At 52.6% G+C, this 16,407-nt stretch overlaps 1 protein-coding gene across 1 annotated transcript; it reads right to left on the bottom strand.

Annotated features, from left to right (window-relative positions):
* Positions 1–6,750: 6,750 nt before the first annotated feature.
* On the bottom strand, positions 6,751–16,198 carry TIMM50 (translocase of inner mitochondrial membrane 50). Its single transcript, XM_025367306.1, is given in 13 exon segments — positions 6,751–7,197; positions 8,275–8,381; positions 8,703–8,859; positions 10,550–10,648; positions 10,755–10,859; positions 11,241–11,360; positions 11,445–11,503; positions 13,890–13,911; positions 14,130–14,161; positions 14,701–14,851; positions 15,779–16,072; positions 16,075–16,110; positions 16,112–16,198. Coding segments are annotated over 13 exon segments (1,371 nt in total). The 3' UTR covers positions 6,751–7,095.
* Between the last annotated feature and the right edge of the window lie 209 nt (positions 16,199–16,407).

The following is a 16,407-nucleotide window of genomic DNA, read 5'->3' on the forward strand; positions in this document are numbered from 1 at the left end:
TGGGTTTGAGAAGTCCATGGATGCAGCCACGTGTGAACACGATGAAGATCCGGAGTTCTTTGTGGATCCCTGTGTGCGTTGGTTTGTGTGACTGAGACTGGGTTTGGGAGGTCCACAGGTGTAGCTGTGTGTGGATACGATGAAGATCCAGGGCTCTTTGTGGACCCCTGTGTGCGGGCGTGTGTGCGTTCCCCCTCCCCAAGACAAATCCACCCTCCCAAGCCCCGCGTCGCGGACGCACCAGACGCCAGGGCGAGGAGCTCGGCCTCAGAAGGGGCTCCCAGCTGTATGTAAATGCCGCCATCTGCCGGGCGGCCGAGCCCCTCCCCCTTCGGGCCGCAGCTGGGCTGCCCGTTTGGCCTCCGGAAGGTGTGAGGAGCAAATGGGCAGGAAATTCCGTCTTCACATAGAGGGACCCGCTCCCCCACCCCAGAAGAATGAGGCGGGGGCACCCCGGGCCCTTCAGAAACCCTTTAGTATTCCAGGACCTCAGCAGGAAAAGCCAATTAGGAGCAGATGTCCCAGCCCCTCTGGTCATAATTGCTCCCTGCCAGGCATGGGGCAAAACCCTTGAGCTGGGGTAACTTCTTTGTCTTTCCCCCGAAAGTAAAAAATTTTAGTGCTTAGAGGCTAATAATTATAGGGAAAAATACAGATTCAATTTATATGTTTTTTTTTTTTCTCCCAGAGAAGACATAGTAACCAACGAAGCATAGACCAGCAGAGCCAGGCATACAGTAGGCGCTCAGTTAATTTTTTTTTTTTTTTTTTTTTTTGAGAAGTTTCGCTTGTTGCCCAGGCTGGAGTGCAGTGGTGTGATCTTGGCTCACTGCAACCTCCACCTCCCGGGTTCAAGCGAGTCTGCTGCCTCAGCCTCCAGAGTAGCTGTGATTCCAGGCACCCGCCACCACGCTCGGCTAATTTTTTATTTTTTATTTTATTTTATTTATTTTTTATTTTTTGAGATGGAGTCTCGCTCTGTCGCCAGGGATCTCAGCTCACTGCAAGCTCCGCCTCCCTGGTTTACGCCATTTGCCTGCCTCAGCCTCCTAAGTGACTGGGACTACAGGTGCCCGCCACCACGCCCGGCTGATTTTTTGTATATTTTAGTAGAGACGGGGTTTCACCCTGTTAGCCAGGATGGTCTCGATCTCCTGACCTCGTGATCCGCCCGTCTCAGCCTCCCAAACTGCTGGGATTACAGGCTTGAGCCACCGTGCCCAGCCTAATTTTTTATATTTTTAGTAGAGATGGCTTTTCACCATGTTGGCCAGGCTGGTCTCGAACTCCTGACCTTCAGGTGATCCACCCACCTCAGCCTCCCAACGTGCTGGGATGACAGGCATGAGCCACTAATCCCTGCCCAGTTCATTTTTTAATGAATGAAAGAAGACCAGGCTGGGCACAGCGGCTCAGGCCTATAATCCCCACACTTTTGGAGGCTGAGGCAGGGGACTGCTTAAGGCCAGGAATTTGAGACCAGCCAGGCAACACAGCAAGACAGACTTTTCTGCAAAAAGAAGAAGAAGAAGAGGAGGAGGAGGAGGAGGAGGAGGGAGGAGGGAGGAGGGAGAAGGGAGGAAGGAGGAAGGAAAGAAGAAAGAAGAAAGAAAGAAGAAGAAAGAAGAAAGAGAAGGAGAAGGAAAAACCAGCCTAAAAATTCTTAATTCTGACAACACTGGCATTTGAGCAAGGCAGGGCCATGGGTCAGATTGGGCAGAACATCCCAGGTTCCTTTCCCCTAGGGAGTCTTTTCCACTCTCTCTTTTTTTTTTTTTTAAATGTATTATTATTTTTTGAGATGGAGTTTTATTCTTTCACCCAGGCTGGAGTGCAGTGGCTCCGCTCACTGCAACCTCCACCTTCCAGTTTCAAGCGATTCTCCTGCCTCAGCCTCCCGAGTAGGTGAGATTACAGGTATGCGCCACCACGCCTGGCTAATTTTTGTACTTTTAGTAGAGACGGGGTTTCACCATCTTGGTCAGGCTGGTCTCCAACTCCTGACCTCGTGATCTGCCCACCTCGGCCTCCCAAAGTGCTGGGGTTACAGGCGTGAGCCACCATGCCCGGCTCTACTCCCTTCTTTAATTCCTTTTTCACCATTCAGACTTCACCTCCTCCAGGCAGCGCTCCCCAACACTCCCCAGAAGCATCAAGCACCTCCTGAGTTCCCACATCCCCCTGTGATTCTTTTATTCCACCCAACCCCTCTGTCTGTGCCTCCCTCAGCCGTGACCACTCTGGCCTATGAGGTCTTTATTTTTTTGAGATGAGGTCTCTGTTGCCCAGGCTACACTGCAGTGGCATTATCCTAGCTTACTGCAGCCTCAACTTCCTGGGCTTAAATGATCCTTCCACCTCAGCCTCCCAAGTAGCTAGGATTACAGGCATGAGCCCCCACACCTGGCTAATTTATTATTTTTGGTAGAGATGGGGTCTCCCTATGTTGCCCAGGCTCAACTCCTGAGCAAAAGCAATCCACCTTGGCCTTCCAAAGTGCTGAGATTACAGGCATGAGCCACCATGTCTGCCCCTGTGGGGTTTATCCAAGCACAAATCAGACCATTTCCTTCACTTGCATTAGACTCTTCTATAGCTCTCCAGTGCCTTCTAAATAAGTAAGCTTCTCAGGCTGACATTTGAGACCCTCCTCCCACATCCCCGCTGCTCAGACAGGTTATGTGGCCCCAAAGAGTAAAGCCAGACCTTGTAAACCAGTCACCTGGAGGCCAATTAGGTCTCATATTGGGTTAGGTGAGGGAATAGACATCCCATCACAGAATATATTTTAACAGAATTTGGGCAACCAGCTGTGGAAGGAAGCAAATTCCTGCCCTGGATGATCATCGGGGGAACAGATTCCAGGTCTGAGATATCTCAGAATGTTTGTTTTTGTTTTGCTTTGTTTTTTGAGACGGAGTCTCGCTCTGTCACCCAGGCTGCTGCAGTGCAGTGGCTTGATCTCGGCTCACTGCAACCTCCACCTCCCGGGTTCAAGCAATTCTCATACCTCAGCCTTCCATTTAGCTGGGATTATGGGCGCCCACAACCACGCCTGGCCTTTTTTTTTTTTTTTTCGCCCCCTAGAGAGGGTCTCACTATGTTACCTAGGTTGGTCTCGAACTCCTGGCCTCAAGTGATGCTCCTATCTCAGCCTCCTAAAATGTTGGAATTACAGGTGTGAGCCACTGAGCCTGGCCCGAAAATTTTTTTTTTTTTTTTTTTTTTTTGAGACTGAGTCTGGCTCTGTCGCCCAGGCTGGAGTGCGGTGGCCGGATCTCAGCTCACTGCAAGCTCCGCCTCCCGGGTTCACGCCATTCTCCTGCCTCAGCCTCCCGAGTAGCTGGGACCACAGGCGCCCGCCACTTCGCCCGGCTAGTTTTTTGTATTTTTTTAGTAGAGACGGGGTTTCACTGTGTTAGCCAGGATGGTCTCGATCTCCTGACCTCGTGATCCGCCCGTCTCGGCCTCCCAAAGTGCTGGGATTACAGGCTTGAGCCACCGCGCCCGGCCCGAAAATTTTAAAGATCATAAAAATTGCCAGCCTTTGTGAAGATTTGTGGCAGGCACGATGGCATTTCATGTGGATTCTTTTGTGGTGTGTGGGGGGTGTGTGTGTGTGTAGTGTCATGTACTTTAAGGGATTTCTGAGCATCTTTCTAGCTACTCATGACTTTTCTTTATATGCTGACCGTAGTGACCATAGAAGGCCATGCTGGCCAGGCGCGGTGGCTCCTGTAATCCCAGTACTTTGGGAGGCCAAGGCGGGCAGATCACTCGATGTCAGGAGTTCGAGACCAGCCTGGCCAACATGCTGAAACCCCATCTCTACTAAAAATACAAAAATTAGCTGGGCATGGTGGCAGGCACCTGTAGTCCCAGCTACTGGGGAAGCTGAGGCAGAAGAATCACTTGAACCCAGGAGGTGGAGGTTGCAGTAAGCCAAGATCACACCACTGCACTCCAGCCTGAACAACAGAGCGAGACTGTCTCAAAAAAAGAAAAAAAAAAAAAAATTGGCCATGCCAAGGTCACATTTAAGCAAAGGCCTAAAAGAGTGTCGTGTAGACTTTAGGGAAAAACACTTCTGGCAGAGCGAACAGCAGTTGTGGAGGCCCCGAGTGTGCCTCAGGCACACCCAGCTATCCCAGGGCTTCCCTCCTCACTTCGTCCCATCTCTGCTCACATGTGCCTTCCCAAGAGGTCTCCTGTCCATCCCATCCGGTCTAAACCAGTCCTCCAAGTTCCCAGACTACTGCGGCTCCTTGCTATACTTTTTCTTTATGCATTTATTACCCCGGAAGTTATCTGATCATTGTCTGTCTCCTCCATTAGACCACTGAACATCAGTTCATGACAGCAGAGCTTTTTTGTTTTGTTTTTGAGATAGTCTGTCACCTGGGCTGGAGTACAGTGTTGCGATCTTGGCTCACTGCAACCTCCGCCTCCCGGGTTTAATCAATTCTCCTGCCTCAGCCTCCCATGTAGCTGGAATCACAGGCACGAGCCACTATGCCCAGCTAATTTCTTTGTATTTTTTAGTAGAGGCGGGGTTTCGCCATGTTGGCCAGGCTGGTCTCAAATTCCTGACTTCAGGTGATCCACCCACCTCGGCCTCCCAAGTGCTGGGATTATAGGGGTCAGCCACCATGCCCAGCTATTTCAATCTGTAATAACCCATATGGCCTGGTAACAGCAAGCCCCTGGGAATATATACATATAACCCACGTACGGACTGTGCTGTTTACTCCTCACAACCATCTGCTAATGTACTACCATCACCCCATTTTAGAGATGAGGAAACTGAGGGAGAGGTGCCTTGCCTAAGGTTTACATAGCTACCATCTGAGTGCCTACATGGGAGTGCTTCATTTGGTCTCCAAAGGTAGCCTATGAGACAATAACTTTTTTTTTTTTTTTTTTAAGAGACAGGGTCTTCCCATGTTGCCCAGGCTGCTCTCCAATTCCTGGCCTCAAGTGATCCTCCCACCTCAGCCTCCTGAAGTGTTGGGATGACAGGCAGGAGCCACTGTGCCTGTCCTGTTATTCTATAAATGTAGAAACCGAGGCACTGAGAGCTGAAGTAACTTGCACAGGATCACAAGCCAGCTGGGAAGTGGTAGAGCTTGGATTTGAACTTACACAATCTGGAACTCATACTCTTAAGTAATACACAGTGCCACTGTCCATACAGGAGACACATGTGGCTATTTAATTAAAAGTAGCGGTCACGGTGGCTCACTCCTGCAATCCCAGCATTTGGGAGGCCAAGGCAGGAAGATTGCTTGAGCCCAGGAGTTCAACACTGCAGTGAGCTACAGCTACACCACTGCGCTCCAGCCTGGGCGACACAGTGAAGCCCTATCTCCAAAAAAATTTGTAAGGCTTTTTTTTTTTTTTTTTTTTGAGACAAGGTCTCACTCTGTCACCCAGGCTAGAATGTAGTGGCACGATCACAGCTCATCACAGCCACGCATAACCTCCCGGGCTCAAGGGATTCCTCCCACCGCAGCCTCTCACGTAACTGGGACTACAGGTACACACAACCTCGCTGGGCTAATTATTTTGTATTTTTTTAGAGACAAGATTTCACCATGTTGCCCAGGCTGGTCTCGTACTCCTGGATTCAAGCAATCCTCCTGCTTCAGCCTCCCAAAGTGTTGGGATTACAGGCGTGAGCCACTGCGCTCAGCCTAAAACAAAATCTAAAAATTCAGTTTCTCAGTCACGCTAGCCACATTTCAAGTGCTCGGAAACTTTATGTGGTCACTGGCTACTGTACTGGAAAATACAGATCTAGAACATGAACCAAGCAGCACAGAAAGTTCCAGTGGAGAACACTGCTACATATCTGTCTGTTTTAGTTAGGAGTCAACATTTTAAAATAGGGAAATTTAATATAAAAACCCCAATTGTAGCTGGGCACGGTAGCTCACATCTGTAATCCTAGCACTTTGGGAGGCCAAAGAAGGAAGACTGCTTGAGACTAGGAGTTTGAGACCAGCCTGGGAAGCAAGACCCCATCTCTACAAAAAAAAAAATTGTTTAAGTTAGCTGGGTGTGGCAGCACGCACGTGTAGTCTCCAAGAGGGTACTCAGGAGGCTGAGGCAGGAGGGTCACTTGGAGATCACTTGAGCCCGGGAGGTCAAGGCTGTAGTGAGCTAAGATCACATCACTAGGCTGGGCGCGGTGGCTCAAGCCTGTAATCCCAGCACTTTGGGAGGCCGAGACGGGCGGATCACGAGGTCAGGAGATCGAGACCATCCTGGCTAACACGGTGAAACCCCATCTCTACTAAAAAATACAAAAAACTAGCCAGGCGAGGTGGCGGGCGCCTGTAGTCCCAGCTACTCGGGAGGCTGAGGCAGGAGAATGGCGTAAACCCGGGAGGTGGAGCTTGCAGTGAGCTGAGATCCGGCCACTGCACCCCAGCCTGGGCGACAGAGCCAGACTCCGTCTCAAAAAAAAAAAAAAGATCACATCACTGCACTCCAGCCTGGGCAACAGTGAGACCCTGTCTCAGAAAAAAAAAAAAAAAAATTCCCAAGTTCTTACTTCTTTTCAACAACTGGCATGTCAAGCAACTCCAGGCCCCCTCTACTCCAGGGCCACACTGGCTGGAGCCAAGCAGCAGTTGGCCTGTTGAGAGGGGTGATCTCTGGTCCACCAGAGCCCCACTGGGCCCATAACACAGTCTCTCCACAGCAGCATGGCAGCTACCTGTCTTTAAAGCCAAGTGCCACCCTCTCTTCCCTTCTCCACACATGGGGAATCTGTGGTCAGAGGGAGATGTATTTTTTACAGATCACACAACACACAGGAAGACACAGCGAGGGTTTTTACATTCCCAGACCAGGGTGAAAAATACGCTCTGATCCAACAAAGCCCCCACTCTGTGCTTGGCAGCCGATCAGCCACTGTGGGATGGTGACCCGAAAGTCCCGGACCTTATCCCGGTGCCCCCATCTGGAGACTCTTGGGACACAGCAGGTGTGGCATCTGGGATGTACTTTATTGGACAGTGGTGGCCCAAGTCTTGGTCTGGAAGCACTGGGGCCCGGGACTCCGGCAAAGAGTTTGAGGAGGCCCAGAGTTCAGGGCTGTCTGGAGCGAGGCCACAAGCGGCTGGTGAGGGAGCCGAGGAAGAGGTTCTGCTTGTTGGACTTGGAGAGCTCAGCCAGGCGCTGCTGCTCCTCCTGGGGTCGGGAGACAGATGGAGGAGCGGGTCAGCCCAGGGAGGACAGAGCCTCCTCCCAGACGCCCAGCTCCCCAGGCCTCAGCCCAGGGGCCACCTTTCCTCCTCACTTCTGCCAAGTCCAGACCCCTTTCCCCAAACCCTGGGGCCCCCAGCCCAGACACAAGGGACCCTAGACCTCAGCTCCCCAGCCCAGACACTGGGAAGAGCCAGCTCTGAGCCGCAGGAGCCTAGGCTTCAATGTTTGGGGGATGCCAGACTCCAATACTAGGCACTCGAGATATTCAGGCCTGAACTGCAGTAGCTTCTCAGGCCCCAAACTCTCATAATCCCCTTCCCCAGATCCCAGGGACCCCTCCCCTGAACCTGAGATCCTATCCCAGACCCTGTTATCCCAAGGTGAATGCTGGTGAGATCCCAAGTCCAAACCCCAGAGCCCTCCTCATCAGACTGCATCATCCTGCCCCTGGCCCCCTGCACCCCATGACCCCTGTCTCGATGTGGCGGGCAGGGGGAGTTCCCTGGGGGGTCCCCAGGCCCAAATCTCTAGGGACTTCTTCTCTGGGCACTCAGGGACTCCCAACTCTAGGAACCTAACCTAGAATCTGGTGAACTTCAGCCTAGACCCCTGGGAATCTTACCCAGATGCAATCTGTACTCTCAGTCCCACTTCCAAATTACCAGGGTCCCACCAAGACCATCACAACTCTCCCCACAGCCTTGGGCCATGTGCCCAGGGATCCTCTTTCCAGACCTGATCTAAAACCCACAGTCCACCTCCACAAGGTGCCCCCCAGACCTACTCAAGACCATCAAGGGCAACCCCTCTTCAGTCCAGTCTCAAAGCCTTGCCTGTCTCCTGTTCTCAGAGCAGGCTGCAGAATCAATGCATCCCCTCATTCTGGCAGCCCTACAGGACAGGCTGTGTTATGTCCCCCTGGTTACAGAGACTGAGGTGGAGAGGAGGTATCTGCTCACGGTCACACAGCCAAGCCAGGAGTGTGGAGTTGGACTGCTCTGGGCTCCTCCTTCAGGAGCCTCAGAGCCGATCCTCCACTCTGAGCATCTGAGCACCAACCTGCTCTAGCCGGCTTTGCCGCTGCTTGAAAGCTGCCAGCGGATCATCCTCCAGGGCGTAGTGCTCCAGCACAGTTCGCACATCCTCCACACCGTTCAGTGCAATGGCTGTGGGCACAACAGGGGGTGGTCAGCCAGGCTTCTGAAGGCCAGAGGCAGGCAGGGCCCACGAGGGGAAGGTCCCACACTGGGGCAGGGGGGTGGTCAGTGCTACCTGGAATGCTTCTAAACACTCTGAAAGGGTTCCTTTGAACATCCCCAGGTATCCCCTGAACATTCCATGAACATCCTAAGAAGCTCCTAAAGACTCCAAGGTGCTCAGGTACCTCCTGCACCTCAGTCGCCCAGCCACGAATAATGCATTTATCCTTCCTCTTCAGAATCAGGGGCTCTAGGGTCAGAGGCCAAGGGATCAGGGGTCGGCCTTACTCTTAAGGAAGGCAGACAGGTCCAATAAGACCCGGTCATCAGAGTTTCCGTCCCAGGGCCGCAGGGCGACGCCGTTATAGGGCTGTAGGCGGAAGGCTTCCTTCTTGCAGTCCACAACTACTACTCGAGCTGGATCCCGATTCAGACACGAAATGTCCTGGAAGTGAGTGACAGATCAGGTCAACATCTGTGCCCAACTCTCCCCCCATCAAGAAGACCCAAAACACACAGAACATACATACACAGCATCACACATACTGGGATCACACAATGCCAGGGCCTCTCAAAGACCAGCTTTGGATGATGGCATCCACCCCCACAGAGGACCAGGCATGGCGGCTCACGCCTGTAATCCCAGCACTTTGGGAGGCCAAGGCAGGAGGATCACTTAGCCCAGGAGTTCTAGACCAGCCTGGGCCACACAGCGAGATCTCATCTCTACAAAAAATTTAAAAATTAGGTGGGCATGGGCCAGGCGCAGTGGCTCATGCCTGTAATCCCAGCACTTTGGGAGGCCGAGACGGACGGATCACCTGAGGTCAGGAGTTCAAGACCAGCCTGGCCAAAATGGTGAAACCCCATATCTACTAGATACAAAAAATGGCAGGGTGTGGTGGCTCACGCCTGTAATCCCAGAATTTTGGGAGCCCAAGGTGGGCGGACTGCCTGAGCTCAGGAGTTCAAAATCAGCTTGGGCAACATGGCGAAACTCTGTCTCTACTGAAAATACAAAAAATTAGCCGGGCATGGTGGTGTGCACCTGTAGTCCCAGCTACTCAGGAGGCTGAGGAAGGAGAATCACTTGAACCTGGGAGGGAGAGGTTGCAGTGAGCCAAGATCACGCCACTGAACTCCAGCCTGGGCAACAGAGTGAGACTCCATCTCACACACACACATGCACACACACAAAAATTAGCCAAGCGTGGTGGTGTGCGCCTATAGGCCCAGCTACTCGGGAGGCTGAGGTGGGAAGACCACTTGAGCCCAGAAGGTTGAGACTGCAGTGAGCCGTGTTCACACCACTGCACTCCAGTCTGGGTGACACAGCAAAACCCTGTCTCAGAAACAAAAAACAAAACAACCCCCAGGATGTTGGGGAGCTAATCACATAGACTCCTAGACCCAGGGCCTAGCACACAGGCCATTAGGAAGTTCCCTGGAGAGGGAGGCGGCCACTCTCGTGTTAAACCCCTGCCCAGGTGACTGTGGTATGTTGCAGGTTTAAGAACCTCTCACTCAAGTAAACAGGTGCAGACAGATCTGCAGCCATACCCAGGGAACCACAAAGACAGGCTCCCAGACACAGACCCTTCAAGACCCTCGATCACAGTCCATGTATTTCTAAATTCCCAAGAACAACACAGACCCCCCTCCCCAGGACACAGACAGAAACAGAAACCCAACGGACACACAGACACTTGGAGCCAGAGCCACAGAGGCCCATTCACAGATCCAGACTCCTGAATATATCACTGGCCACAGTAACAGACGCCAGGTCAAACAAACCGCAACCAGTCTCATATGTACGATTATAAGCAAACCTTCCCAGAAGCACTCAGTTACAGACACAGCAAGATAAAACCAGCCCCTAAATGGTAAGTTCTTACCACTAACCCGTCTTCTTTAGAGAGATTTCATTTCCCCCCACTCCCGCACCCAGATTCCAGGGAACAAAGAAGAGTGCAGATGTCTGGCCAAGGCTGGAGGCAGGCGTGCGCCTGCCAGCAGGAATAGAATCTGGGCAGAACCATAAGCCAGGTGAGGCTAGGGTCAGAGCTAGGCCCTCCTTTCCTCAGGTGGTGCCAACCCCACCAAATCCCAGAGGCCCATCCGTGAACCCATGGCACCTTAACATGGTGTCCATCCATGTATCTTGTGGCGTCCCGGAATAGGCGGTAGGAGATGAAGCCGTGGGGGTCCACGCTATCAATGAGTGGAAATGCAGTCTGCGGGTGGGAAGGGAGGGAGAAAAGGTCAGGCTGAGCCCTGGTCCTCCAGATCTCTACGCCTCCCGCCACACTGACCTTCCCCTCCCCTGCCCCAGAGCCTCACCATGCCAGTCTCTGACGTAAAGATGACAATTTCATATAAAGGGGCGAGCTGCTGGAACAAGGTCTCGATGCCTGGGCGCTTCTTAAACCTCCAGCCAGTGGCCAGCTGGGAAGACAGTGAGGACAGTGAAACACCAAGACCCAGAGGCCCTCAGAGTCCCCAAGAGGACAAAGATCCAGCCTAGGCGATTCTCAGAACAGAGTTCTCTCCCTCTGTCTTTGTGGCTCTCGGAGGTTAAGAAGGACAACATGGGTGTGACTAAGGGTCTGGCTCCTTTGTGGCGCTTACAACATGCCTGGGCACACCTACGCCACCCTACAGAGTGGGTGTCAGCATGACTGCCTTCCCCCAGCTGAAGAAAGCGAGGCAATGACAGGTAACATCTCCTCCCCAAGATCACACAGCACAGTTAGGGCTGAAAGTCCACCTCATCACAACCCCACTGCCCAGGTCTATCCCCAACCCACTGCCTTTCCCGGGACACACCGACCACTCAGGATGCAAGAGGACGCCAGTGAGCTCCAAAACGAGCGTGTAGGGTGGCTGGTAGTACGGCTCCTGCAGAGGGTCTGGGAGAAGGCAAGGGCTGGTGGGCTCGATGATCATCTGTGGGAGAGGGATGGATGGGGGCGCTCAGACAAGGAGGCCAGGGCTGGAGACATGGGGACTGAGCCCAGGGCTTCTGCTCACCTGTCTATAATCTTTGAAATATTTGTATGTCCGGCGCAACTGCTGTACCAGAATTGGATCTAGGAGAACACCAGGCACAAAGAGATTCCACAATAAGCCGCTGCTCAACCTCCCAGACAAACCAGGGGTTTCTTCTCTACCAGATACAAACAGGTCTGCATACCCACCTGGTTTGAACTAACTCACTTCTAGGTCCAAAGATAGAAGGCAATGACATACCGCCAGATAGGAACAGAGATTCATTTACCTGCCCTGTTTTAAGCTGATACTTACATCCACATACTACCACAGGTATGAAACAGAATGCTTATACATTGGCCCACTTAAAACCCACATACAAGGCCGGGCACGGTGGCTCGTGCCTGTAATCCCAGCACTTTGGGAAGCCGAGGCAGATGGATCACGAGGGCAGGAGATCAAGACCATCCTGGCCAACATGGTGAAACCCCGTCTCTACTAAAATACAAAAAAAAAAAAATTAGCCGGGCGTGGTGGCACGTGCCTGTAGTCCCAGCTACTCGGGAGGCTGAGGCAAGAGAATCACTTGAACCTGGAAGGTGGAGGTTGCAGCAAGCCGAGATCACGCCACTGCACTCCAGCCTGGCAACAGAGTGAGACTGTCTTAAAAAAATAAATAACCCACATACACATAAATCTGCTGACATTACGCCAGTGTATACATACTTTTTTTTTATAGAGACAGAGACAGAGTCTTGCTCCATTGACCAGGCTGGTCTTGAACTCCTGGCCTCCCAAAGTGTTGAGATTACAGGCGTGAGCCACTGCACCTAATTTATGCCAGTGTATTTTGCCCACTTTGAATCACTAGGCTTCTAGATCTGCCCACTTTAAGCCAGTGTGCTGAATCTAAACCACAATGAATATATAAACACATCTGTACACTGTAAAACAGTGGTTCAGAACTAGGAACAATTTTGTCTGCACGCCTACCCCTGGGAAATTTGGCAATGCCAGGAGATGTAATTGATTGTCGCAATACTGGCATCTAGTAGGCAGATGCCCAGGATGCTACAAAAATCCTTCAATGCACAGGGCAGTCCTCTATAAGAATTATCTGGTCCAAAATGTCAATAGAGCCAAGGGTGAAAAACCCTGGTTTAAGTGAATATACTGACTCCAGTTTACTTTCTCATTTTAACTTTTTTTTAGAGGTGGAGACTCACTCTGTCGTCCAGGCTAGAGTGCAGTGGCGGGATCACAGCTCACTGCAGCCTGTAACTCCCAGGCTCAAGTGATCCTCCCAACTCAGCCACTGAGTAGCTGGGACCACAGGCACAGGCCACCACTCCCGGCTAATGAATCCAGTATAAACAGTAAACTTACATGGCTGCCTACTTTAATACAGTATTTTTAGGGCAATACATGGGCGTTCCTCTTAAAAAAACACAATATATTGGGCCAGGAGTGGTGGCTCATGCCTATAATCCCAGTACTTTGGGAGGCCGAGGAGAGTGGACCACCTGAGGTCAGGAGTTTGAGACCAGCCTGACCAACATGGCGAAACTCTGCCTCTACTAAAAATATAAAAATTAGCTGAGTGTGGTGGTGTGCACCTGTACTCCCAGCTACTTGGGAGGCTGAGACACGAGAAATATTTGAACCCGGGAGGTGGAGGTTGCAGTGAGCCAAAATTGCACTACTGCACTCCAGCCTGGGCAACAGAGCAAGACTATGTCTCAAAAAAAAAAAAAATAAAAACAAAAAAACACAATATTGAAACCAGTTAGGCTAGTAAACATATACACTTTAAAACTTCAGATTTACCTGCCCAATTTAAATCAGCATATTATTTGTTGTAGACAGCATGATTCTACAACTGCCCGGTTAAAATGGCACTCACCCACCTGCCCAGTTTGAAACAATCAATGTATTAACATGACTGTTTGCAAACGTCCCCCAACATAAACAGGTGGCTTTCTGGACCCACCAATTTCATTTTTCTCCTGGGAAGAGCCAGGTATGACACGATTGACAACTAATCTCTACTATCCAATTTGTCATAAACTTCACCACCAAAAGCTGGTTAACCAGATGGAGAGGGAGGAAGGAGGCATTGTTTTGAAAATGAGCCTAATGGGGTAGGGGCTTGAGGGGGATGGGGAAGGAGTTGGGAGCTGCAGATGCTTGGTCTAAGACACAGGAACCCATGTGTCTGGAGATAGGCCACGCTGTGTCCCCAAGCCCTCCCACCCAAGGCTCCCCTCCCCCATCTGTCTCTGACCATCTGCTCGGGGCTGAGGGGCCAGGGAAGCAGGCTTGGGCTTTGTAATGTCCCTCCCCACAACGCCATCCAGCTGCTGGCTCCCCCACCTCCCCAGTGGAAGGAGGAGGGGCCGGAGACACCAGATGGGGAGAGAGAGACATCCTTACAAATGACAGAGTTGAGAGGGTCAGGGACTCCAGAATCTGTGCTTGTTTACTCACCATTGTCAAACTCATCAGGAATCTGGGAGGTGGAGAGAAAAATGGAAGGTTTAGGATATCAGAGGCAGAACCCCATCACATACAGAAAAGGAATCTCCAGGACCCCAACAGGAATAGGCAAAGGTCACTGGGAAAGACAGGCTCACTCCAGACAAGCAATGTGCCTAAACAGACCAAAGAGGACCCCTCTCACCCACAGGCTAGGACTCCTGGCAAGGCCTCGGTCTCTTTCCCCCTCACCTTGGCACCATTTTCGTCCACTGGGTTGTTTCCTGCAAGGGAGACCAGGATGAATATGAGGAATTAGGGCCCAGTCCCCTGGGTCCTGAGGGAGGAGTGGGATAAAGGGCCTGGACTCCTGGATCTGAGGAAAGAGAGTTAGAGGCACAGCCTCCTGGATTCAAGCCAGGAGGGGGCTGGGAGCCAAGATTCCTGGGTCTTTGAGAGAAAGGGGGCTGGGGCTGGGACTCTTGGGTCTGTGGGATAAAGGAACTAGTGGAAGGCTGGATTTTTGGGTGCTGAGTAAAGACAAAGTTTAGGAAGCTGATTCAGGCCTATCCTTCCCCATCTTTCCCTCTTTCCTGTATCCTGGTGCAGGAACCAACTAGAAAGACTAGAACCTTAAGGAGCAGAAGGGAGAAGAAAGAAGACTTCCCTGGTTTTCAAGGTAGGTGTCCTATTTGGCTGCCCTATTGAGGAAGGAGCCAGGGAATGAAGATGAGACACGTTGGGAGGGGGTAAGAGTGGGAGATTTCACAGTGGACTAGGGAGGCCAAGGAACAAAACTGGAGGGCAGGGATATGTCCCTCACCAAAGATATAGACGACGCTCACGGTCCCACCAGCTCCAAGCAGCCCAGCAAGCCAGAGCGCAACTTTTTTGGCATAGCTGGGACCCTCTGAACCCGGCTGCTGCTGTGGCCCTTGTGCCTTAGTGCCCCCGCGGCTCCCGATCTCTGCGGCCTGCGATTGAGAAAGGGGAGGTCAGCTAAGAGAGAAGAGAGGTCAGGATGGTTCCAACCTTCCAGTACAAGAAGAATCAAGTTCAGGAGCCAAGAGGCAGACACCCACAGAGCCCTGGACATCTGTGTCCCTGGAGGCGCAGTCAGGAAGTGGGGCGCTCAGAGGGTCAAAAGCAGACTGTCCCGCACCAGGATGCCAGGAGTTTTAAGAGCTAACAGGCCAGGTGCACAGGATCCTGAAGGCAACAGGACTGGAGGGTCTGCAGTCCAGAAAAGCAGAGCACGGAGAATAAGGGATGGGAGGGCCTAAACACTGGGATGAGAGGAAACGGAGGTCACAAGTGGTGGGGGAAGGGGGACAGACAGGACGGGGAGTTACGACATCCGGCTGCTTGGGGCTAAAGGTAGCAGTTACAGGGTAAGGGATGGGAGCGGAGGCGGGAAGGGGCAATCACTTGTCTGGGGCTTGGGGAACTCGGGTACAGAAGTGATAGAGTTGGAGGTCAGAATGGCTGGGTCTCTGTCAACATGGAGGCAGGTCGAATTGGAAACCCAAACGTCTACCTCATCACCACCAACGCCACAGAGAAAATAACTCCCACGGCCAGACTGGGACTCCAGCATACCAGGCCCCTCCTGCTCAAGTATCACCTGAGTGGTCACTGAGATGGGGAACCGGTAACCTTCTCCTCCTCCGGCACCCACGTGGGTGGGAGGTGGGGTCTAGAGGGCACATCTGGGTTCCCAGCCTCCAGCCTAGGGGAGCAAGTGTTGTCCACCCAGGAGGCTGGGAAAGGCCCCAAAACGCAAGCGGCGTTTCATTCAGCACCCTGAGGTGAGGCGTCCCGGAACCCCCAAGGGGCGGCGATATGTCCGGAACTCCAGGGAAGGGACCCCACATTCAGAGCGCCACCCTCGTTCCGCTCACCTGATCTGGGGCCCGGGGGGGCGGCGTCGCCAACCTCGTGCACAGTCCCCGCGAGCCGAGCCGCAGCCCGCTCCGCAAGCGCGAGAACAGCGCTGCCGAGGCCGCCATCTTGCGCTGACGCCACGCGGCCCCGCCCACTCGCTCCCTTTTCACCCGCCCCGGGCCGGAGCTACAGCCAATGGAAGCGCGGAGGCGGGGCGGGTGGACGGAAGCCCGAGAGAGACCAAAGTCATCGGGCGGATTGCTGCAGGCGCGCTTGCCTCTAATCATTCTCCTGGCTGCCTCTAGGGGAGCGCCAACTGGGATCCAAAGTCATCTGGACCACGCCCCGCTTGGGCCTTGCAGAGCGCCACCGCCCCTGCAAAGGACGCAGCGAGGGAAGGGATCACACTCATTGCCCAGAGGTAAAGCTGAGGCCATAATGGAGTCAGTGGCTGCCTGATTTGTCCAAAAAAATAGTCACGAGTCAGGTCGCTTGTCTCACCGTGTAAGGGCATCGGCCCTCACCTCCCAATTGTCAGAAATATACATTGAGGCCCTGAAAGCGACCTGAAAAGCCAGTCCTCGAAAACTCTTTTGGCCAGGCACGGTGGCTCACACCTGTAATCCCTGCGCTTTGGGAGGCCGAG

Source organism: Theropithecus gelada, chromosome 19, assembly GCF_003255815.1.
Source record: "Theropithecus gelada isolate Dixy chromosome 19, Tgel_1.0, whole genome shotgun sequence".
Taxonomy (NCBI): domain Eukaryota; kingdom Metazoa; phylum Chordata; class Mammalia; order Primates; family Cercopithecidae; genus Theropithecus; species Theropithecus gelada.